Below are 26,402 nucleotides of genomic sequence, written 5' to 3'. Positions count from 1 at the left end.
GCCGGGGTCTGTTGCTGCTGACTCTCCCCTGCCTGCGTCCATTGATCTTGCTGGAGCGCCTGTTGTACCTGTTCCAGACAGGCCGGCCGTGACATTGCGGGGGACGAGGGGCCCTGCTCGGAGGACGCCTGCCAGGTCTGCGGGACCTTCGAGCCCTGCAGCCCTTCCGACCCAGCTGCGGGCACGGTCACAGGACAAGCCCAAGACTAACTCTTTAGGGACACGGGACGTTGGTGGACTTCCAGCTGCGACAGGGGGATTACCCCCTGTCATTCCTCGACTTTCATCGCGTTCCCGTTCTGCGAGTGGGCCGCCGACCGTCCGGGACGGGCCGGCGACCCGCACACGTTCCAAATCGCTTACGTTTCGTTGATTGTTGCTGTGTTATTTTTTTTTTCTTACAGTTGTATTTATTGCATGCTTTTTGTACGTTCGTTGATGTTAATTGCGTTGTTGTTGTTCTTCTTGCTGTTACATTGTATGCTTAGTGTCCTTTAGGGGGGGAAGCTCGGTTCGCCGCATTACGATTTGCTATTGGTCAGCCGAGGTCGGCTGGGATTTTTCTACGGGGGAGGGTGGTGTAATGCGGGCGTAAGCGACCTTCCGGATGTGACGTCACGGGGGGTGGAGTCATGTGACGTGGGTGGAAGGTTCGGGTCCTTAAGCGGGTAAACCGGAAGGGGAAGTCAGTCGGGGTGTGAGCAGAAAAGAGTGAGGCCACGCGGGCGAGTGAGAAGAGGGGAGGCACTGACGGCCATCGGGAGCCAACCCCGAAGACAAGAGGAAGCTGCGGAGTGGTGTGCAGCTGCAGAGGAGACAGCCAGAAGGGCTGCGTGTTAGGGGCAGCGGTGTGGCTGCCAGGTGGAGCTGCGGAGAGAGAGAGACAGCACGAGGCTGTCAGAGCTGCGGAGGGAGAGAGGGAGACAGCACGAGGCTGTCAGAGCTGCGGAGAGAGAGAGGAGTTGCAGCGAGTACAGCCAAGGGGGGCTGTGTGAGAGAAACAGCAGCGGGGCTGCTGTTGTGGATCGGGCCGACATTGGAGTCAGCACCGTGGAGAAGCTACAGAGTAAAGACAGCCGTGTGGGTGTACAGCACGAACCGAATAAAGGACACTGAGCCAGACATCGTGGTCCAGTCGTTTATTACATATATATCTTTAACTGCTAATTGAGGCCATATTCAAAATAATAGGGTTTGTCATTAAAGCATCCATCATTGCAAAGAAGAAATATATATGTGTATTCTTTGGTTATTATAGACTGTCAGTACACTCACCCAGCTTAATAACCATTGCTACAGTCTACATTATAGACTGCCAGTACACTCACCCAGCTTAATAACCAGGCTACAGTCTACATTATAGAATTGCAGTACACTCACCAAACTTAAGAACCAGGCTGCAGTCTACATTATAGACTGCCAGTACACTCGCTCAGCTTAAGAACCAGGCTACAGTCTACATTATAGACTGCCAGTACACTCACTCTGATTAAGAACCAGGCTACAGTCTACATTAGTGTTTTTTCAATTATTATTTTTTCACTTTATTTTAATTTTTATATCTACGTGACTTTACCAAAAGAACCAAAGAATACGAATTCCTGCAGTCACGAAAGTTTTAAGTCAGACATATACCTCCTGTATTAATACCATGAACAAGCTGTATTTCCATCCAGAAAAATACTAAGACCAACAGAACTGAAAGTTAAATTGTAAATACTCCGAAGTTTATTGAAGGCAGCGAAAAAAGGATAAGACGATTTCGAAATATAACCAAAATCACTAACGGGTTCAATCCATCTTCTTGGATCTTTCGGTAAAGTCACGTAGAAGGGAAGTAATAAAATAATAAAAATAAAACATAATAAAATAAAATAATTCTCACGACGTTTCGGCTACAACGCAAGCAGCCGTCTTCAGGTGAAGACGGCTGTTTTTTTATTTTATTATGTTTTATTTTTATTATTGTATTACTTCCCTTCTACGTGACTTTACCGAAAGAACCAAGAAGATGAATCCCTGCAGTCTCGGGTTCAATCCAATCACAATTGGTGGTAACACTGCCCCACAGGCCTCTAACCCCACATGTTCACTCTCGCGTCTCTCGCCGGTCAACGAGTATTCAACCTCCCGGAGAGAGCCACCTCCTAGGAGTTTAAAAGGCAGGCCCACACCACCGACACAGAGTCACTGCTGAATGCAGGTTCGGCGTGAGAGCAAAAAAGCTCCTTGATCTTTCGTGGCGCTGTACCTTTAATTAAGGTTTGAGCCACACGGCTGAGAAGTTGGAATTCAAGTGCGATGCATTTTCTTTTCATGTTATATAAAGGACATCTATTTAAAGTGAACAAAATAATCACGAAAAATCCGCAAGACACTTATAATGGGACTAGAAAAACTCCACAGCTGAAAAGTAAAGTCGACAAGTTGCTCAAACCAAAAGTTATTGGGAAATCACTTCTGGGTCATTCTTAAACTGTAGCGATGCATGTTTCATCGACCGATTAAAATGAATTTGTAGTCTTGCACCACCAGCATTATTGCACAAACACATTCCTGCAGAGGAAGCTGGTAGGAACGTTGGGTTGCTCGGTCAATGGCCAGTGTCAACGGTGGCGCGGTGTATTCCGCAAAAAATGCCCGACTGTGAGGGCGGGCACAAGCCGGCGTGAGTAGGTTAAACGTTGAGTTTTATAAGGGCACCACGGGGTGACCAGCCCCTCCCCACCCAGCCCCTCCCACCCCCCACCCTCCCCACCCAGCCCCTCCCCACCCTCCCCTCCCCACCCAGCCCCTCCCCACCCTCCCCTCTCCAACCAGCCCCACCCCTCCCATTTTTGGATGCACGACGGATGGACGGACACAATAATCCCCTGTGGGCTGGTGTAACCAGGTGGTTCCTACCAGTATTAATGTGAAAATCTGTTTATAGACAATGCGTGCAAAATACATGCAAATTATGCACTTGGGTTATTGGACCGGAAAAAGTCGCACGGCCACAAAGTTAGAAAGTTGTTAAAACAATATAAACTAAAAACGAAACAAAATTTTACATTGTATGCATGGTTGCTAACTCCTGAATTACAACCATGCATCCATCGCACTGCTATGAGAGGGTGGAAAAGATGGCGAGAGGGGGGGAGAGGAGGGGGGAAGAGAACAGGGGGGAGCAGGGGGGGCGACAAGAGGAGGGAGGGGGCAAGGAGAGGGGGGAGCGTTGAAACGATCCCTGGCCAATGCAGGCGGCAAGCAACGTTCTGTAGAGAGGCCTCATCTGGGCCCTGAAACCGCTGCTGCAAAAAAGTGGTGATGGTTGTGGAGGGGAAAGCTGGTAAAACAGAATTACCAACGGGGAAAAAAGTACACGTTCACTTCTAATCGTTGCTGACATGCTGGGAATTTAAAAATAAAAACCCATCTCCCAAAAAAAAAAAATTGTATTTGTTTAATCGCACTAATGCAATTTCTGCGACGCTAAAGTTCAGCCTAAACAGACAACAATAAACAAAAACGAAAAAATTATGATTTTTCTCCACTTGTTAAATTAACTAACGTCAAGTTGCATTTGCTGAACATGCATATACTAACTTTGTAAATTGCAAGTTTGACAATAAGGTGCCACGTTAGCGCACGCTTTAATAAATCACATGTTCTGTGGACAGATCGCATTTCCAAGTAATGATGCGAAGAGTCTCGTAGGCGACGTGTTTTATGATTGGTGGGGCACGTGTACTACATTAGTGCTCCCGGCGTTGTGCGGTAGTGCAACCCCATCCGCCCTGCGATCTGCCACTGCAACAGCCGAGTCAAAATTCCAAAGCGTCTCCCTGATCACTCGAATAGCGGGCCGATGCTCATTTCCCTTGGCGGCCGTGAACCTAGCGCAGTGAGAGCATTCCACATTTCCATGGATGGGGAATTGGTCACTACGCAAGACGACAAAATTACTTCCCACGAAGCGGCACTTGGCATTTTATCCATCGTGGAGAGATGATGGGCCGAGTCACTCAAAATGTAAAATGTCTCCCCCAGCTCACATGAGACACGGCGAGACACCCATTTCCATCGTTGTTCCAAAGCCAGCGAGGAAAAATTCCATGCAGTGATACAAATTTTTATCGACCCCGCAGAGATGAGTCGAGCTGATCAGCCATGGCTCACAGCTGACTCTTTCCATTTAAAAAAATCTACACTTTAATGTTCTACTCACTGGAGAAATTTTGATACTTTTTTCCTTTTTTGGTTTACGTCGCAGAGACTCGCCACGCCGACGAAATTTGTTCAGTGTAACCTAATGTTTGCATTTATTTAATTTGCATATCAGGTCTAAAAAGGCAAAAAATCCTTTAACATCGACCCAATACGGCAGATTTGCACCATGTTGGGACTTGGACAAGATTGTGATCTCGTAATCGCATGGTTAATTCTGCCAACGATTTGCGTCCCAACTGTACCGGTGCACGAGATATATTTATTTTTCGTGGATTACAACTCTCACCTTCGCGGTGTGTGCCGCGGATTACAGGACCTGCGACACGGTCCCTTCCTCCCCCCCCCGTTATCACCGCATATTCTCGGAGTTCCGCTGTACATCGCCCCTCAATGAGATTTGCACCGTAGGGCAGTATAACGTATAACTTGTATCGCACGCAACACAAGCCAGTGAAGTATACCACTGATGTTTCTACCATGAGCTTCAAAAATCAATATCAATCAACAGCTGGAAGCAACGCTGAAGTTTAAAAGCCAAACGTGGCACTGCCTAGATTTTGACTCAGACGCCAGCCAACTCAGCCAGCAGCATTGCCTCTGCAGGTAAATTCTATTAAAAAGTCAAAACTAGTCAAGGTTTTGCCCAACCGTATCAAATTACGTCGTAAATCATGGGTCTAGAAGGCACAGTTGCTGATAACCCTAATTGTGAAGTAAAAAAGTGTACACATTTACATATTATTATTATTCATTTGTTCACTCAATTCATTAAATGTACTAATTAATTAGCCTAATACTGGCTCAGGTGGTGTTGTCCCCCAGGTAATAAGCTGCAGGCACATAACCAAAACTCACGTGTCTGCCTGCGCGTGTAAAAAAAACATTTCTCATTACACTCTCCGTGAGAATAAGTCTGCCTGTGTGTCTGCTGTGTAAATTGTCAATTTAATGATCTGCTGCAGTGGAATGTGTTATTTTTCAATATATTTTTTCAAATCAAGTGAACACTACAGCAAGTGCTCGACTTATGAGCGGGTTTCCTTTCCCGAGACCCATTCACAAGTCGATTTGTTAGCATCTCGAAACTCAATATTAAATTGTACGCACGGTCAGCGTTGAGGTTCAACAAAAAAGGAAAGCATTGTTCAACTCATAAATAAGAAGAAATATTGTACTGTAATAAATACTGGGGAGTAAATAAAACATTAAACAAATTAACTTGTTTGTCGAAAGGAGCGTAATCTCGAAGGTTCGCTCCGCGGAACAAAATCATTCCGCAGTTCGGTTCATAAGTACAACTGAACGTTCGCAAGCCGGATGGTTAAAAAGTAAGAACTTTCTCATGGCACTTCGTTCGTAAGTCAGACGTTCGTATGTCGGGGGCCTGCCTCTATTCTACTACGGACAATCGCGAATGTAGCGCCACATAATAACGGGGCAGTTTGCTTTATAAACGTAATGACGTTGCATTTGTTTCATTTAAACGACATTCTGTGCCTCTGTATGTTCGCAAAGTGGAGATTTTAGCAAAATAGAAATAAAGACTTAAAAAGCCACGAAGAATAAAAAACATCGGCATTTTAAAACAAGGCACAGATTTGAAGCTTTCGTGACTGCAAAGATTCATACTCTTTGGTTTTTTCAGTGAAGTCACATAGGTAAAAAATAAAATAAATGAAAACTAAATTTAGTTGGAAAAAAACCAAGAGTAAGGAAGGCACACATACATACACAAGTAAAATTTTGCTTGCCATCAGTGTGTTGCGAAGCCGTGGGTGTGTGAGTGTGAACTTTTCCGAATATTCAGCTGGTGAAACAGCGCGTACACCTGAGGGGCGATGAAGTCGTTTCTCTGGCCTGACACAGAAAGTGATGTGACCTTAATAAAACTGTGCTGTTCTCCAACATGCACCTGGTGCATCGATGTTTCAAGACCTTAATTGCCATGGGCTAGAAACCCTCTCCCCCTCCAAACCTCACCACAAAACCCCAGCCTCCCCCCCCTGCATTCGCATAATGGAAGGCATGTGGTTATGGGTTTAATGTACGTTTGGGCTAGCTCGCATTGCCCCAAGCAATAATGTATCACTTTTGTAATTTTCAGCCAAACACAATTCGAATAAAAATAGGGACCCGATGATGACACCTGCAAGCAATCCCATCCTCGCAGCGGCTTTCATACAGCCATCGAACAAACACGGTCACCGCATCGCGCGCTTTCAGATGCGCTTCTGCGGCCGTCAGGAAAGCTCTTCCTTCCAATATAAGGAGGTCACTGGCGCTATGCACTTTAAAATCTAAATTGAAAACTCACTTCTTTAGAACTGATTTTTGTCTTTTAGTCTGTCCTTCCGCCCGTACCTCTGATTGGCACCGTTGGCTACGTACAGTGCGAAAGAAGTTTGAAATACGTACACATATACGACGGCATAACGGATGTCTGTGAGCAGCTAGCTACAAAACTACTTGAGCGTACCAGCGGCGTTTTCTAAAATGGAATAGGCCTACAATTTAAATGTTACGGCCCCCCTGTCAGCAAATAAAACAACTGCTAACCAGATGAATGAGAAAAAATAATGTTTTATTTAACAATTTACCACAGCATCAAAAAGCCCTTGTTTTTTTTTTATAAATACAACATCGCTAGCCTTCAAAACGTTGCGGCTGCCACTGATGCAAGGGAACGCACACTGAGCAGGGCAACCAAATCTTGAATAAGGGGCCCACGCTTCAAACGACGGTGATATAAAATATGCATCGACTACAAAGGCAATATTTAACGCAGGAACACAGAGGCACGGTGGCACTTTACTTGCATTCTCGATGCTACAATTGGAAGACATTTACTGTGGAGTGCCTGCGGTGATTGTTTCAAAAGATGTTGACATTTTATCTATTTCATCGCAACTAGGTTGAACAGACAGAAATACACACACAAAACACTCGCACCAGTCAATTATGTGTATACAATGCCCATACCGGATTGTATATTTACCAGTTACTGTACATTTTAAGTGTGTGCTGGTCTCATCTAATGAGAGATGGTGGTCAAGCCTGTTGTCAGCCTACCACTAGCAACAGAAATGCCACATTCCCATGACTACATAGAACTACTGACTTCGCACAATGCAGAACTCGTTTGATCAACGATAAGGGATTATTGGCTAAGCTGATCTATTGCAAACTTCCAATTGCAATGTCTTGGAGATACACAATTACCCTTTATTGTCGTATTTTTAAAGAACGGTCCTCACCACAAGAATGTGGAATTTCCACCATTGGTTAGGTGCCAGCGAAGGTTGCGATTCAATCCCAGAATCGATTTGTTTGTAGCCTGTATGGTCACCCAGGTCCTCGAAACCCAGGCATAAAAAATATACACGGTATTTAGAAACAATGAAAATCAATTACAATAAAACCAACCACACTGAAATCATATGAAAACGTATCGAACTTTTCGCCAGTGATGTGCAACGACATTTGAACATAACATTTGCATATAATTGCATGAATCGTAATCAATTGTCACGCGCATAATTGAATGCATGTAGTGCCAACGCAAGAACTGATTTCGATCGATAAATTGATAAGTCCTTACCTGCCGAATAAATAAATAAGCATGAATTCGATTTCTGCGTGTTGGCAATCATCAAGTTTGATTTTGAATCCAATGATGCATTGTCATCTGCCACAGGCAGGAGGCTCTCTGCGTGAATTGTATTTATTTTTTCTGTACAAAAACAATTCCCTTTAAAACGAAGCTCAGCCATTACAGCAGCAGAAGAGTAACACCATTATTCTACACTCAGGCCATAGATGCATCCTGAAAATTCTAATAATTCATCCCACAAAGCTTTTATTGCCGCAGGGCCCTGGAAAAAAAAATCAAACCTCATAGCTCAGTGTAAGGAAAGGACCGCTGCTGTGGATGTATGTGTGTGTATGTATATCTATGTGTGTGGGGAGCAATGTTGCAGCAGTTAGTGTAGCTGTGCTCCGAAACTGGCGACCCGAGTTCGATTCCCGCTCACGGCCAACACAAGTAACACTAACCTGAACCGGTCCTGGGTCTCCTCGAGGTCGACTCAACGTCAAATGAGTACCTGGTGCGGTGTGTAAACATCGCCAATGGCGAGACAAAGATGGTTGGGCATGATGATGGCCGCATGACCCCTCGTGCGCCGTGCCGGCCTTCATAGGTGCTACTCGCTAACAGCACTTGCCCCAATAGCGTGGGAAGGCTATACGGGGGATCTTTATGCATTCAAACATTTGCAAGGGAGTATGGAAACATGTAAGCACTTGATCTGTCAACGTTTGACAGCAGTAATTCTGAGTAAATGGTAAACAGTGCAACACTGGTGAGAAATCAACCCATTACTAAATAAAATGTGGCCTCTAAAAAGACATGTTATATTTTCCTTCCTTTGATTCTGTGTTTGTTTCTCTTTCAGTCAATGTTTTGCGACTTTAAAATATCGTCCCTGTTATTCGATTCGTTCCTTTAATTTTACCGCATTTTATTTAATCGGTTTGTTTGAAAGCATATGTTTTTATTGATTATATTTCCAAACACACAGTGATGATGAAGACCGCCTAACTTCACAACACTCCGTATATTTGTATTGTAAAGAATCGCGCAGAAAAGAACATAACAAAACGAGTTGTGCACAGGCCTGGACATTTTGACACTTTCCCACGCGTGTTTGTAAATCGGAAGTATTTCATTTTCCTAGAGAACATGCGGAGGTTAACAATACCGTTCAAACTGTTCAGGTAAGTGGGCTGGGTCAGGACGCGTCGCTAGAAGGGATGATGGCCAAATGTGAAGAATAACAACAGTGTAAAAGAATGCATCTGTACTGTATGTATGTTGAACTTCTTTTGCACAGTACGTTGCCAACCGTGCTAATTGGAGGTGCGGGGGAACGACAGCCAACTAAACACAAAAAGCGATTCCAAAAAAATTAGTTTTCAATCTAGATTTAAAAGTGCATCGCTCCAGTGGCTTCCTGCTATCGGAAGGGAGAGCATTCCAGACGGCCGCAGAAGCGCATCTGAAAGCGCGCCATGCAGTGACCTTTTTTGTTCGATGGCTAGACAAAAGCCGAGGCGAGGATGACCAGAGTTTGTGTGAAAAGAGTACGTCTGAGATGACGTCTGCCAAGGAGATGGAGTTACAATATCAACCCTTTTTGCAGGTGTATTGCTACATCTTAACAGCGTGAGAGATGGCGGCAGTTTTGCAATGCCTTCATCCAGCAGTGGAAAGATCATGGCTAGATAATTAAATGACGTCACGCGGAATAAAATGCCTATCCATAAAAGTTGTTTAACATTGGCTACGTTGTATTTAGGGTAAGTCCATAATAGCAATACAACTTTTAACACAATATAAATGTGGATTTAAAGCTTTCGTGATTCATATTCTTGGTTCTTTCGTTAAAGTCACGTAGAAGGGAAATAATAAAATAAAAAATATATAAAACAATAAAAAATTCTCACGACGTTTCGACTGCAACACAAGCAATCATCATCAGATTTCACACCTGATATTATTTTATTATTATTTCCCTTCTACGTGACTTTTCCGAAAGAACCAAGAATACAATATAAATGCTTTAAAGTTGCCAAAGGGGCCCTTATCTATGCATCCATAGCCGTGAAATGTGCCGAAATAACTATCGGCTAATTTTCAAAACAAGGCCTATTATTTGTCGACCCATATCAGTTAAATGCGCATCAACGGGAGGCCAACAAGACTATGCGTTTATTTTTTTACTCACGTAATCCACAAAGTGAAGCTCACCCAGCACTGCGGCCACATTTTTCATCCCAGATCTCATTTAGGCCACCCCAGCACTGCATTCAGCATTGACTGAATTGTTGGAGGTCACGTGTAGAGTGCACAAAGACAAAGATCCCCCAGAAACTCTTTCACAGAATGTTGGGGGCAAGCGCTGTTCACGAGCGCCTATAAAGGCCGGCACGGCACACGAGGGGGTGGGGGTGGCCAGCGCAACGCCAGGCCACCTTTGTCTCCCCAGCGCTGATGTTTACACGCCGTACCGAGTACTTATTGCACATGCACGCGCACCACTGCGCTTCGTTGTTTTCCCTCGCGGTTCCTACAAACAACCCGGTAGACGTTCCAATGTAAAGACATTAACTAACAGTGCCCCAGCTGGATGGACCTGTGGTTCAAGCGCTTGACTCACAAGCAGGAGGAGGGGGTCGCTTAATTCAAATCACGTTCAGGGGAGGGCGTGCCCCATCGCCCCTGCAGGAGTACGTACGTACGTAGGTGAATCTTGAGCCTGTTCCTCAGGGCCCCTGTAGGCCTCACATCACATCCGCAAGCACAGCGCTTAGATATATTGCATCGATTGGAGGGTTGCAACTTCAAATCCCGGTCGGGGGTCGACTCGGCCCATCATCCTTCCAGGGTCGATAAAATTAGTATTACTTCGTAGCCATTTGATAGAGGTTATTCTATGGATTGACTGACACCTGTCAGAGGCAGTTTCTCAAGGACTTCAGATGGAAAAAAAATCCATAAGGTCACATTTTATTTTTATTATTTAACCAGAGAGTAACAGGGCAGTTCATGGGTTATATTGGAAACTGTCCTTAATGAGGCTACTGTGAAATCAGATACTCCCTTAGAAGAGGCACCGCAAAACCACCCATTTGTACCAGCTTCATGAGCTTAAATTCTCAGCGGTGTTTTTTTTTTATCAGCTCGATACATGGATGGGCCACCCACCACACAATACATTGCTGCAGATACAGGCACCAACAATTCCAAGAAAACCATTGCAGGAATATTGCCACGTTTACTTGCCATACTTCACCTTAAAAATGTAACATTTGGTGTTGTTTAAGCTTGCCGTTTCAATGGCATCCATACTTATAAAAGAAAAAAAGTGGCCCGCGCCATAGGAATGTGGAATTTCCACCACTGGCTTTGGACCAGCCCATATTGCTGGTTTGAAACCGAGAGTCCGGTATACCCATAATGCAACAACCTCAACCAAGCTGGGACTCCCATTTCCTACAATGACAAACCACAAAAGCCACGAATGATAAAAGCCCTTCGCAAAAAAAACACAAACCAACTGACAGCACCACTGGCTAAGATATCAAGTCTGCAGTCAGTGGTGAAGGCACCCTTCCACTACCCTCACATGAATCGCATTTCATTTGCAACTCAGATTCATTACATGAGTCAAAGTAGTTTGAAATATCTAATGAGAGCATGCCCTGGCACGGGTTACACAACTGTGTGCGCTTGATGTTGTCGGCGTGAGGGAGGCCCCTTTGATGTTAAAACGTGACAAGGGCAGCAAGAGAGAGGGCCAGCTGATTGTAAACCCTGCCGACAGGCATCGTGCGTGCACCAATTTAAAGTTAATGGGCACGGAGGGATAGAGGGGAAGCACGCGCAATCACACTCTGTCATTGCGGGGTCCCCCCCCTTGAGGGGGAGCGTCCAAGGACTCGTCTCCATGGCAAGTTAAAATGCGTGTCGGACCCAGGCTCAGGTGGAACCAATCCCGAGTCCTGTCTGTCCGCGCAACTTTAAATCCAGGCCTCCATAAGCCGAGCGGGGTCACGGCGCGCGCAAAGTTTTTGCGGAAAGAATTCCGAGGGTTGGGGCCGCCGCCGCCGACTCGGGCAGCAGCTGTGACGTCACGGGCGACTTCGTGACACTCGTTGACGTGAACTACGCCGTCGTTTTGACGACGGCGACGAGACGGGGCAGGGCAACGTGGTCCCTTTGGACTCGAATCGTTGAGACTTGGCCAAAGTCCGGGAAGCGTGCAATGTACCATGAAATGGTGCAATTAGTTGGTGGCGCTTTCAGGAGCAAGTCACGCGTGGCTATGGAGCATCGCTTTGACCTGCGGGCACGTGGACACGCACGCCTGGTGAATTGCGCCGGTTTGTGAAACTCTCATACGCGCTGGACTGTAAAGAGTACAAGAGACAGGAGTACAAGGACTGAATTTGTAAAACCCATCCGTACAGAGCTATGAGCAGTATCTCATCATATGCATGGTTCTGGTTTTCCTCCTAAATGCAAAAAAACGTCCCAATGCAAGAGCCTCATGATAATGTCCCGAGCACTGGGTGAGGCTATACTTGAGAAACACACGACATTATCAACTACAACTAACTATTTTTGTATTTTACCAAGTAAGGCTCACTGAGCTATGAAGCTCATTTTCAGAAGCGACCTGGCCACAAACGATAGCTCAACGAAGTGGCTTACCACGTTGAAATGCATTGGAGCCAAATACTCTAAACGCACGTTTCTAAATGTGGAGGGAAAAAACCGGAGGACCCGGAGAAAAATCCACGTGACCACCGGGAGAACATGCAAACTCCAAATATACAGACGTCAGGGTCGGGATCGGACCCATGACCTCCTGCATATCAGGCAAGGGAGTTCACATCTCACCACCGCGGCACCCAAAGACAAATGCAAAGGGGGCGGGATCACGACACTAAGGCACAGTTTAGACAGCAGCAGCAAGGGTGCAATAGCAACGCAGCAATGGGTCTCTCAGCACTTGACCATTTCAGAAGCCACCTGGGACGTGCCTTTGCTTGAATGAACCTTAAACAGCTGCACGCTGCCAAGTTTGGCAAGGCTGACATTGTGAACAGGAAATATGAGGTCCATAATTTTCTATTTGGGCTCCTGTTATGGATACGATGCTTAGAGAATGCCCGCATGAATTGTGCAAGTTCCCCTGAGAGAATAAAACATTTATTCTATTAAAAAAAAATTGCCCTGTAAATCTTTCTGCGGACGTCGCTATGGGGAAAATGCTGACGTGACCCCCTTGCAAAATAAGGTGGTCTTCTATCAAAGGTTCCAGTCTGTGCTTCAAAACGAGGTACTCCTTTGCCAATAGTTGATACAGTAAATTTAGCTGTGACGGTCCCACCTGATGACGGAGGCTTGTGTTGCCTCCGAAACGTCGTGATTTATTATTTTATTTCTATTATTATTTCTATTATTTGTATTATTTATTTTTACCTACGTGACTTTACCAAAAAAACCTCAGAGTATGAATCCTTGCAGTCACGAAAGCTCCAAATCTAGAATTAATAGTTATCTGATTGCTAATATCCACATAGATTGTATAATATGAACAAAGTCAACTGATAACGATCTGGAAAAGTAGACGTGTGGCAGACAGCTGAGCTCGCAACGAGAAAGATGCAAGTTCGAATGCCGGTTGGGGTCAACGTAGCCCACCATCCTTCATGCTTATTAAAATAAGTACGACATTATCAAAAGTAAACAGTGGTTGCCCTGCCAAGGGGTTAAATATCACCTAAAGAATGACATATACACCGATGGTACAGTGTTGTCCCTTTTTTTAACAAAACTTTTATTTCACTCAGTAAAACCCACTGAGGTGCGAGGTGTGATATAAGCCACTCAACAAAGTGGCTTATATCACCCATCACACGTTGGAATTTATAATAGCAGCCAACTAATCTAAGCACACGTTTCTAAATGTGCAGGGCAAAACCGGAGGAACCTGAAGAAAAATCTACGCGACCACCAAAGGGAGAGTAGAGAACACGCGGGCTCCAAATATACAACAAGCATCGTTAGTTAGAGAGTCCAGGATCGAACACACGTCCTCCTGCATACCAGGCGAATAATATAACATATTCTCACTACCGTGGCGCCCTGAAAATATGATATAACACTCATTTGTTTGTGATGGTGCACTTCTCAATACTCATCACAACAAAGCCCTTTGTTTACCAACAACAAAAACAACAACTGCCGTTCACCACTAAGTGGCGGCGACGTCACCACGGCGCTTGTGCCACACTAGGTGTACTTTGAGGACGCGTGAAGTGTCGAAGGACCGCTGGCGGGAAGTGACGGAACAAACCCAGGTGCCATGGGTTCACCGACTCGAGATGACCGGCAGATGCACGGGCTGTGCATTTCCTCATTTACCAAGGAGAGCCTCACACAGTCGCAAATGCTTCTCAAGAGGGTCCCACCTTGGGACTTTGGGGGCCAATCACATGCATCAGCCCACTGATACCGACTGCACTTCTGCGGTGGCCACCCACTTTCTCCCTCTTGAAAGCGTCTCCGGGGTCACGACCCATGAGAGAGGTCGCGGCCTGTTAAAGGCGGCGGCGGCAACTTTGCTGTTATACATTTCAACGTGATAAGCCACTTTGTTGAGCTATCATTTGTGGCCAGGTAGCTTCTGAAAATAGGTTCATACCTCAGAGGGTTTTGCCTGGGTTGGATGTGGATGTTTTAGTTTTATTTGTATGTGCTTGGGCGAATTGTGTGCCTTTCCTGTACTTTTGTTTGTTGTTGTAACATTGTTACCAGCCCACGACTGGATATCTGAAGATAAGAGCTCTGGAGCTCATTAGACTCCGCCAGGCGAAATAAATATTCAGATTCGGATGATGTTCTCAGCAGGAAGTCAGCCGCTCCCGACGATCGACCTACCTCCGCGGGGGCGAAGCCGCCAGCGCCAAGTGAGCGGCGCTCGCATCGGGGGAACGAGCGTGATGGAGGAGCATGAGATGGAGGAGCATGAGATGGAGGAGCATGAGATGGAGGAGCGAGCGAGATGGAGGAGCGCATCCCAACTCGCTGGCCCTCACGGGGCGGCCGCCCACTCGTGCTACCCACCAGTGCGTCCTTTATTGCCTCGACGACCGTGGAACAATTACGCATAATGCGCGCGTAATGTGAGCAATTGCTCAGCGCAGAAATGCGGCATCAAATACGGGGGTTGTTGCTGTTGTTGGTTGGTTTTTTTGTTCTCTCTTCCCCCAAACAAGGTTTTAATTCTTGTTTTATATCCTTACGAGAGTTGCACGGCCATTGTCGGCAATGTTAAATGCGACAAAAGCCCCGCTTATTCACTGCATGACCTTTTTGTGTGCGCTGTGAACTATGCATGGGGGGGCAGGGTGGTTGTTTTTTGCACCCCCCAACCCCCTTGTGAATATTGTGAATTCGTCCCCCCCCCCCGCCCCACCCAACAGCAACCTAAAATTAAGCGTGCAATTTACGTGGTAGCGTTTGTCGCCAATATATCGCACCGTTAATTATTGGTTGCGTTGTACAAGCACAATGACGTTTGCGACGCAAGCTCAAATAAACGTGTTTGACAGACACTCCTTGTGCAAAATGTACAACCATGAATGCACGCATTGTACACAATGGATATACGCATAAATTCCAAATGTACAACGGGCATACGTCAGAGTCCAGGATCAAACCCACGACCTCCCGCGTACCAGGCGAGAGAGGGAAAACGTCTCGCCACTGCAGGGGTCTTCTCTAGGTTAAGTTGATAACAGCAACACAGCATTACGCGAACATTTCGTTTGTATTGGATCGTCTTTACGAGACTCATCGTGACCCCGCGTTACAGGAACGACGGGGCCGACAAAGTGAACGCGTTGACACGTTGAGCCTTAAGTTAGAAAGTGTGCAAAACACACGTTAATATTCAAATGGCAGGATAAAACTAAAGCCTCGATTCCATTGCTAATCATTTACAGTTAACGGAGTGACCAGCCAAGCAGTGGTATGGGCGCAGAGAAAAATGAGACTTTAATTCCCATGAAATAAATATTGTAACAAAAAAATGTTGCAGGCTACTAATCACACCTTTGTTGCATAATGATGATTGAGTACATATACAATTTTTGATTCGAATAAACGACCCAAGAAATACTATTCCAATAACCATCTTTAACAGTTGTATTTAACCGGGTGACACAGTGTCATTCGTGAATCGCCATCACATACTAAGGAACGGTGCCTGATTTACATCAAGAACTCAAAAGTTTTAGTTTCGTTTTAATTTTAAATAAAAACATTTCGATGGAATTGTGAATGCCAATTTTGGAGCAGACAGTGCAAACCTTTCCAGCAAACGCTGGGGAAAACAGGAACGCCGCACACGAACTCGACAGTGAATAATAATAAATCACATTCATAAAGTGCCATTCTACAAGGTACTCAAAGCATTGCACATCACAAGTAAATAAATAAATATCTGGCCAAGGGGAGTTAAAACGAGGAAGTATAGCAGCTAATTAAGAGAACCAAAATCAAGAGAAAAAAACTGCATCTTAAGGTTGGTTTTAAACACCTCCGCAGTACATATTTTATTTCTATGTAAATTGTATTATATTCATTACATAATTACAATTATATCGTGTACCTGCCCTGTGTGTGCCTGTTCTACGCAACGGGTGTAGAGTGATTGGGCACCCACGCACGGGGACCACAAGTTGACACAATATGTTATTTTAAGTGAACAACATTTCCTCGTGTCAACTCTGTTTAAACCTAATCTGTCACTCCTTCGGGCACTCGCTAAATTCCCCAAGGTCCATTGCATTGATGCATGTGCACTTTGAGCATGTTTTATTGAGTTTTTCATCCCTTACTTGTTGGTCATAGCCAATTAAGCTTCTCTTTATAGCACGGATAAACTGATTGATAGCTTCCTAATGAGAGAAACTTCTGCCAAATAAATATATGTACTCAAATGAGGTTTTAAAAATTTGCTTCAACAAAGCAACTAGAGGGAAAAAAACTCCATCTGTTGAAGATAGGCACCTGTTGATGTTGCTAGCAATTTGATGGCAGGATAAACAAAAACGATAACTTGAAGGTTTATATTTTATACTTACGTGACTTTACCGAAATAACCAAAGAGGATAATATTACAAGTTTATTTTAAACTAACCATGTGAGACGAGACACGAGCACAGTCTAAATTGCGAGAGCGACCTGGGGCATGAGTCTGCCGGCAAGGGGACAATGAGTGCTATTCGTAATCCCAATGGAGCAACTTTACGGTGAAATTTTCCACTTTGGCAAATTTGGACCCCCTGACGCCGGCACACGAGGGGCTTCCTCCTGCGATTGACGTCAGGGGGGATCTTTAACGTCCACTGTGAAGCAGACGGCACGCAGTAGTAGTATTATTATGGTGATTACACCGCGCAGGATTAACCAGGACGGCCGCTGGATTCAAACCGTGAAGCTCTGCAACAACGTGCGGTGAGCGCGTTCAGAATCTGAATATTTGTTTATACTGGAGGAATCCGATGAGCTGTAAAGCTCTTTTTCACAGATGTCCAGTAGAGGCGGGCAAAAAACGTTACAACAACAAACGATACAAAAACACGACAGTAGTGCAAAGTATTAGAAAGGTAAACAAATCACCCAAACACTTACAAATACAACTAAACCATCCCCATCCTACAAGGCAAAGCCCGCTGAGGTATTCACTTATTTTTGAGAAGTGACCTGGCCACAGATGATAGCTCAACAAAGTGATCCATCATTTGGACATTTATAGCACTAAAATAATCTAAATAATCTTAATGCATGTTTGGAAATGTGGAGGGATAAACGGGAGCACCCCGAGAAAAAATCCACGCCACCCCGGAGAAAAAATCCACGCGACCACGGGGAGAACACGCAAACTCCAAATATACAGCAGCAGGCGTCAGGGTCAAGATCGAACCCCCAAATTCCTGCATACCAGGCGAGGAAGATCACATCACACCACCGTGTGGTGTCGACTGTTCAACATTTGTGGGATCTGGCAAGGTGTGTGCTGGCATCAACGGCAATGATCGTGATGACCTCTTGATATTGATCGACACAAAACTGGAGATTTTACAAAAGCAATCCTCTCCGTTGAGCAATAAGCTATCCATGACCGATTACAATGTGGCGCTGCCATTCAAACAGAATGATGTCCCAACGGTTCGCAAAGCGACGTCTTGCATAAGATGTCTCTTTCGAATAGATCGGCAGATACACCATTGGGATGCAGCTACAACTCAGTGATTGTTTACTGTACCAACAGATCAGGTGGCAAGGAGACACAGGTCAAATCCCAGCACCACCAATCAATCACTCAATCAATCAGGTTCTTTCATTTGAAGAGGTGACGGTGCACTGCAGTACGAAAGCTCGTTTTTTAAAGGAAGACCCACGTGGTCGCACACAGGAAAAGAAACCACGGTGTTTATTTATTTAGTTATTGCTGCTACTGCTGTTGTAATTAGCAGTGGGTATGACAAGGCATTCATCCAGCAGGGGATTTTCAATGGGCTGTAAATGGACAAGTGGTCAGATTTTACTGGCGATCCACATTCACGACGTTTATATAATGCCACCATGTAATCGATGCATGACACAGAAACGCGTCTTTGCCGAAACGACTCCGATTGCGTTTGAACAGGCAGCCTGGTTGCCCATGTGACCTGGCGTGGAACTATTGTTATTCTCAAGTGTTGGTGTGAATTGTTTTACTGTTAAACCCTCTTAAATACAGCTGAAAAAAGGGAAAAAAACACATTAGGCAAGTGATGTTTCTGATGTTTCTACTGTCTATTGGAAAACAGGGTCCGATTTACGACAGGGTTTCCAGGAACTCAATGTGTCGTAAAAGCGGGGACCCGCCTGTATTTATGTAATTAATTTTACGTGTATTTAATCTGGCAAAGTAGGGTCGAGAGTTTAACTTAGTTTTTGTGACTCGTACATTCCAAGGTTGCATTCGGAGATTGCATTTCAAGATTCGGACTATGACAAAAATGGAATACAATTTCATGTTATCAGAATAGTTATTTATAATATTAAACAGGGTTGGTCTTGCACCTCCCACTCCACGGTGGATAGTGTGCGTCGATGATGCTCTGAAGCATTGGCTTACAGCTGACCACAATACAGATTGGCTCATGGGTGAGCACGCCGACTGCGAATCTAATCCAACACTCCACCGATCTCACTTTGTTTCCTCTCTAAATAATTTGCATTCACGTGACTGCACTGTTCAGTCCATCGTGTGGACTAGCCATCCCTCTGCTAGGCCACCACTCACCTGGAAGCCTTCACAGACACACAAGCCCAGATGTAATTACCCCGGGCACTTGTGGATTCATATAAGTTCACGTCCAATCTGTTCCAATCTGTAATTAGCGGTGTTCCTCGTGGTTTTAATTAGCCTTCGTTTCAAGCGAGGGTATTGAATTTGTCATCTGGCTTCACTTCCGATATATATTCCAAAGAAGACAACTTGGCCTGCGACAAAACTCGGGCAGACAGCACAATTAACACACACAGCTCCACGTCACCACCACGCAGGCACAGAGGGAATTGAGTTTACGGGGGGGGGGGCGTGGGATGTTAAAATACTTCATATCACAAATGCAAAGCTCGAGTGCTTATAACGTACACACGTGGGAAATGTGAAATGCACACAAGCGTGTTTATTAAGGCGTGCGGCGTGTGTGTGTATGCGTGCGTGGACGATGAGCAACGCAGCATGCGTGCACGCACACACGCATGGACTTGCCGTACAATAAAAAAACAAGTGAAAACGGGTGACCTATCCGACTAATATCACAAGGTATCACGAAGTAATGAGTGACATCCTTCTAAGGCAGTGGTCCCAAACTCCCTCGACCTTAGGGCCACTGGCAAACCCTCCAAACATTTTTCACGGATCACTATGCAGTAAAAAAAAGATGGTATTTTGTCAAGAAAAAGAAATCGTACCTGGAACACATCCAAAGTTGGCTGCTCACAGCCAGAAGACAACTACTGTTTTAAGGAATGGAGATATGTGGATTCATATCCCGCACCTCCGATAAGCACGATTGGCTACGTACGGTGCGAAAGAAGTTCAACATACATCTATATAAATGGTAATATAAACAAATGGAAGTAAAGTCAACATGTGAACTCCTGCATACAATAGTATGTAGTATCCCGACAAATAATGCGTGTGTGTGTATATATAGTGGTGCCCCGTTTTTTCAAGGCACTTTGCTACAAATTCAGTGACCTGAGTTCGATTCCTGGCCATGCCTCACAGTGGTGAGCGAGATCTGGTGTGTGTTCAATGTGCAGAGCGCTCCACTGCGCTGTTCTATTAGCCCAGAGAGCATCATTGCACACAAGTGTTTCTTTGCCATAAAGTAACCACAATACCTTGCTGATCTCGTCAAAGAGCATACACCATCACGCAAACTCCGTTCATCCTCGCAGCGACTTTTGGCTAACAATGGAACAAAGACGGTCACTGCATCGCTCGTTTTTAGATGCGATTCAGCGGCCATCTGGAACGCTCTTCTTTCTGATATTAGGAAGCCACTGGAGTTGTGCACTTTAAAATCTACATTAACAACTAATTTCTTCAGAACTGCTTTTTGTGTTTAGTTTGATGTCCTTCCCCCACACCTCCAAATAGCACGGTTGGCTACACAGTGCGAAAGAAGTTCAACATAAAAATACTTCGATACATCATAGCAGGAGGTAACGGTCTAAGCAGCTGCCTAGTCGCGCATGCGGTGGGCGTATCAAAATCCAGCCAATCGGGAGGCGCCGTACACTCCCGCGAACTCTCGGATAACGGGCTCAACGCGCGCGCCCCATTGGCTGAGCAGCTTGCGTGACATCGCCCACCTTCAGCGAGCCTCTTGGCGTCCCAACGCACCGCTCACTAAGAGCCAGCGCTCTGCCCACTGAACCCACCGTTGTGGAGCTGATCCGGCACCTCCGTAAGGTCTTATCAGCCTTAAATGAGTACCCGGTGTCTTGTGTAAATATCTTCACACCGAGGAGGTAAAGACGTGGTGCTGCCATCACCACCAATTTGGGCGCCGTGCAGGCTTTAATAGGTGCTCGCTAACGTCCCTTGCTCTACCAACAGTTCATAAAAGCTGTATGGGGCACATTTGTCTTTAGTGTATACAGTACCAGCATGGATAGCCCTTAGATGCATAATTGATTAGCTGCAAAATATGTATCCTGCATACAATTGCAAATTGTTCACAGTGCAAAATACTGAATTTTAAAAAAAGTGTGGCGCTGTTGAAAAAAAACACGACGCTGCGAAGGAAAAGCCTCTCCCTCTGCCCCGAACGAGCGCAGGGGCAATGGCTCCCATTGCTGTTGGTGGCTCCGAGCCAGTGGCGGGAATTCCACATTCCTACATCAGGAGCTGTTCTCTCCATGGGACACCGACTGTTGGATTCGCACCCAAGCGGGCACCGTACCCTGTATTGTTAACTCGGGAAGGATTTTAAGACTGGGTTGACCTCCGACCCCAAAATGTGAACTCGCGAAGTTTTAATCGGCAAGTCGAGTGCTTAAACCACGGCCGCCGACGACGACGTTGTAGAGCCAACGCACGAACATATACAGTCAGATAAAATAATGTGATCAAGATAAAGTACCAGGGGGCATTAACAATGTTCAGCCCTATACACAAAGGGAGCAACTCTCCGTACGTGCTTTCTTATCTATGACGGGACAGAAAGAACACACAATGTGCGTGCCGGTGTCGATGATAACCGACTGCAGGCACATATTGTAAAACTTTCACTTGCAGGCCACTCAAACAACATGGAACCCAGATTCCCGTCGAGAGACATTCCGTCCTACGCGAAGGACATTTCAATAAAACAATACATTACTGGCTATCTCTAGCAGCTAATTAGACCGGGAACAATAAATCAATTAAAATTGATTATTACGCTGATGACGCATGGATAAAACTGTGAACGTAAAAATAGATTATAAGCCTTGTATGCAAATATATGCATATGTATTTAGGCTTAAAGGAATGAACTGGACTAAGCAAATGAGATGGAGAAAACAAATAGGACGATACTGTGCAAACTATACAAATAATAACCGAATCGAACCATTGAACTGAACTGAAAACAATTATTTAATCGCGAGGGGTGGTGTATTGTGATATAACTGGACCAGCAGTTACGTGACTTGGTTTCAGCCAGACACTCCTATGCACGAGGTTTGATATCTCGTCCCAGTTTCTGCCGACTCAAGCCAAAGTGTCCCTATGCTCAAACGAGCATCTGCCACTACTCATGTAGTGGCAGATGCTCGCCAGTGGTGAACATTCCCCATTACTGTGGCAGGGCCAGTTAATATGCAGGACCGGTGACCTACCACAAAGCACGCCTCGTTTTTATCAACCCGAGGGAAATTAAAAGTGTACATTGATTCAAACTCAACCGCTTTAAAGAACACTTTGTACGCTCCCCTACTACAGCTGCATCAAACAGTGCATCGCACCTCTTTAATAGCGGGCATTGGAGTTGGACGTTCAACCCATCGCACACACAGACACACGTCCCCGCAGAGGGACGCCACACCTAAAATAAACTTTTTTTTATTTTACCAGATAAGGCTCACTGAGCTATTAGCTCTTTTTCAGAAGCGACCTGGCCACAAATGGTAGCTCACCGAAGTGGCTGATTGTGTGCAAATTTACAGCAGCCAAATACTCTTAAACGCATGTTGATGCTAAATGTGGAGGAGACGGAGAAAAATCCACACGACCACGGGGAACACACGCACACTCCAAATATACAGGCATCAGGGCCGGGATCGAACCCACGATCTCCTGCACACCAGGCGAGGGAGTTAACATCTCGTCCCCCGCAGAGGGACGCCACGCCGGTGCGTGGCGCTCGGCAGTACAATTGGTTGTCTGCAGGCGGCCAAATCTCGCACAATGAGACGGGCTCGGCAGCAGGCTCGCTGCTAGGCCAGCTGCGGGCGACGATCGATGCACAACCACCGTCAGGTTTACCTCCAGAGAAACCACTTTAGGCTGAACCCCTCCGAGCCTGTGCTAAAAGTGCACGCAGCTTCAGGGGTACAAAATCTCTCCCGAAAGCTATCGAGCCGCTGCTTCGTTTGCACGAACCAGACTAGTTTGCGCGGGCCTATACACGCGAGCGATTGTCGTGTGTGCGTGGCGAAATTAATAACAATCCTGCACGCAAAATGAAGCTTAGTTAAAAAACTTGTTGAGTTTTTATCTGAGAATATTTTTTATAGGTGGCGTTAAAACCAGGTTACCTGAAAAAAAAAACACACGTACGGGTGTATAAAACGTGAAGGTATGCACAATATAGGCGCATTAATCCACTTGCTGTGCTGCCACCTTCTTGCTACCGTGCAGCCAAGCGGGTTTAGGAGTCTTACACATCAGTGCGACCCATCAAACCATGCCTCCCGCAGCTCTGGATTACAGGAGTACGCGCCACGTCTGCCTGAGTAGGGGTGCCGCGGGGGCGAGATACCCTCGCTTGGCACGCACGAGGTCGTAGGTTCGATCCCGACCCTGACGCCTGCTGTATATTTGGAGTTTGCCTGTTTCTCTCTCCCCATGGTCGTTGTGGATTTTTCTCCGAGTCGTCCAGTTTTTCCCTACACATTTAGAATCAACGCGAGTTTAAAGCATTTGGCTGCAATACATTTCCGCGCGGTAAGCCACTTCGTTGAGCTATCATTTGTGTCCAAGTCGCTTCTGAAAACAGGCTTCATAGCTCAGTGGCCTTTAACTGGTAATAAAAACAATAGTTTTAATTTAACTCAAAATCTTCACAGCCAGGCCAGCCAACGAGTTTGTGTACTTATTTCTGCATATTATCACCTAGTCGTGCAGGTTGGCAGTTTCGTGCACCTACTGATCTCCACATGATCCACCAACCCTGAATTACGGATACACAATAACACAAAGCTTAGCACAAAATGGGCAATACTACACACACATGCAAATACAATTGCTTATACACTACTAATATACACTATCATTTTTAAGAATCCTTTGCCAGTCCATTGCTGGGTGCAAGACTCCACATTCCACGTGATTAATGTGGGCTGTGTGACCACATTTCACCATGCTGGTGAGTGCAGGTTGGTGAAGGTGGGGGGGGGGGAGCACAGACGATAGCCATGGCCAGGGAATTGAACTCAGGTGGCCCACCACTCCTACTGGGTGGCGTTGTAATTAGAGTGCTCCACTCACACAGCAGAGTGCAAGTTCAAATGCTGGTCAGAGGTACACTCAGCCCGTCATCCGTCTGAGATCCATAAAATGAGAACGACCTTGCAAAAAGTCAACAGTGGCTGTTCTGGGAATAGACTGGTCTCTGCCATTGGAATGGAGAATTTCCACAATTGCTTTGGAACCACTCACAGTGATGAACACCACCTCACACTCTCTATAGCAGTGAGACACTTTGACTATTTTTTTTCGGAACCCATATTGATTGACCTTTCGACTTCATTTGCAAGATTGACCTTGTCAAATCAAGTGCCGCGTCATAGCCGAGGCACAGCGAGCTCAGACAGAGAGAGAGAGTTTAGTTGAATGCCAGCAACAGGCCCAGAATGTCAACGCCTGTGAACGGTGCGACCAAGTGGCAATGGACCGATCTCAAGACGTAAACGGAAGGAGCCTTGATTTGAAGCTTTCGTGACTGCAAAGAATCCATACTCTTTGGTTCTTTCGGTAAAGTCACGTAGCTAGAAATACATTGTTTAAATAAATATTTTTAATTTTTATTTATTTCTAAGTTACGTGACTTTACCGAAAGAACCAAAGAGGAAGGGCCCTTGGCTCACCACAACAGCACACGAGAGGCAGGCGCCCTCCCACCCCCGAAGGCAGCACCCCCTTTGTTCACTGGGGTATTTCAAGGCTCCTCCTTCATCTGTGAGGCCGGTGAAAGTGAACGACGGTGGCACTGGAGCCAATCGTCGAGTCGTTTTTACTGTCTACATATTTATCCTTTGAGAATCCTGCAGGGACAACAAAACCAGCTGCTCACACAAGCGGTCTCCCCGTGCCAATGTAACACTTCCATATGACAGGCTTAATCAGAATCATTATTTGAACTGGAGGAAGCAGACGAGCTATGAAGCTCTGTTTCGCAGATGTCCAGCATGTGCCGAACGACTCAAGCGCAACAATCTGAATGGTGGTAAACAGCCAGAGCGCTGATGACAATGTAACCGTGGGGTGGAAATCACCAGGACCGGTTCATGATCAGTTCCGATACGCTGCTTTCCTCCCACATGCTTATTAAACACTAAACGGGTCGGCCGACCATCCCAATATAGGACCACGGACCTTGGGCAATTGTTGGTGGCGGCGATTCTGGCTGCCTTCCACCTCTCGTCTGTGGTTCCCCGTGGATCTGTGCGAAAACTGTGCGCGTTACAATCACAATCAGAAAGGGTTTTATTCGCCATGAAAGTTTGCACAAACAAGGCATTTAACATGGCAGGGATGTGGATACATTCAACATGTAGGAATCTTAATGCTACGTTACGTTGCGATAAAATTTTCACGAAGGAAGCCACGTAAAAATAAAACGTTATTGTTTGTTACACAAGAGATCGTGGCTTAACGAAGGATTACAAGGTTTAAACCCAAAGACTTGACCTCTGCCTACGTCATGCAACGGTAACTCAAGTGCACCCAGAGCCTGCACTTGACCCCCATTTTCTTTTCCAACGCTCACGTCAGTAGTTTTCCTTGTTTGTTAGATTTAAACAACTGCTCAAGATACTTGACTTTATTTTATGTTAAATTTCCAAATTAACCCTTTCCCGTTCCGACGATGTACATGTACGTCATCAAAACGAGATCCGAAAGAAAAATAAAATAACTTTATCAGTACCGCGGCTCACACAAGGCCATGCGGGAGGCCGTGTGGCAGAGTTTAGCGCCAGCTATCGTAGAGTGTGGTCGTTTCACTACAGTTCACTGTGGTGAGTACAAGGTCTTTAAAAAACAATAGTGCTATGCCTCTCTAAATAAAATTCAGGCTGAGCCGCTTACAGGTTCCAAGATTCAGCGGTGAATGAGACACCCCATCCTGCAAACTTGCAGACGTCTCAGAACGGGAAAGGGTTAATAGTCAAACAAGACTGTTGGCCTTATTGCTCAGCCGAGGCTTTCTCCTAAGCCTTTCCACGGGACCTCACCATATTGCCTTCAGACAGAATATGGCATCGAGACTCCGCGGGGACAAGAGAGGGACAAGACAACCATCGACAAATTCCCCGGTAAAAGCTGCTTTTCATTTCTCAGAAGACAATTCTCAAATTGCACAAAGGAACCTTAGTAAACTTTAAGCGATCGGGCAAGGCCCAAATGAGACAGCTCTGAGACTGGGCTGTTGGGCTGGCTAAATGGAGAGGATGGAAAACATGGTTTGAAAGTCTTTGTCAGAGTTAATTGATCTTCACCCTCGATAAAAGGCCCTTTAGAACAAAATATCTCAGTGATAATATAGATTTGAAGAGATGG

The 26,402-nt window shown here is 45.6% G+C and overlaps 1 protein-coding gene across 2 annotated transcripts in view; it reads right to left on the bottom strand.

The window, feature by feature from the left end:
* LMBRD1 (LMBR1 domain containing 1) overlaps positions 1 to 26,402 on the bottom strand; it is a 328,597-nt gene that overhangs the window by 169,138 nt on the left and 133,057 nt on the right. Inside the window, exon 8 of one of the 2 annotated variants that reach the window (XM_078611635.1) lies at positions 25,218 to 25,295. The exons of the other annotated variant lie outside the window; for it this stretch is intronic. Within the exon in view, the coding sequence (XP_078467761.1) occupies positions 25,218 to 25,295 (78 nt within the window). The remainder of the gene's footprint in view (positions 1 to 25,217; positions 25,296 to 26,402) is intronic. 2 annotated transcript variants of the gene reach the window in all.

The sequence above is a fragment of the Lampetra planeri genome, chromosome 2 (genome assembly GCF_965212315.1).
Source record: "Lampetra planeri chromosome 2, kcLamPlan1.2.h2, whole genome shotgun sequence".
NCBI lineage: Eukaryota > Metazoa > Chordata > Hyperoartia > Petromyzontiformes > Petromyzontidae > Lampetra > Lampetra planeri.
This window is presented reverse-complemented; position numbering and strand designations above follow the sequence as displayed.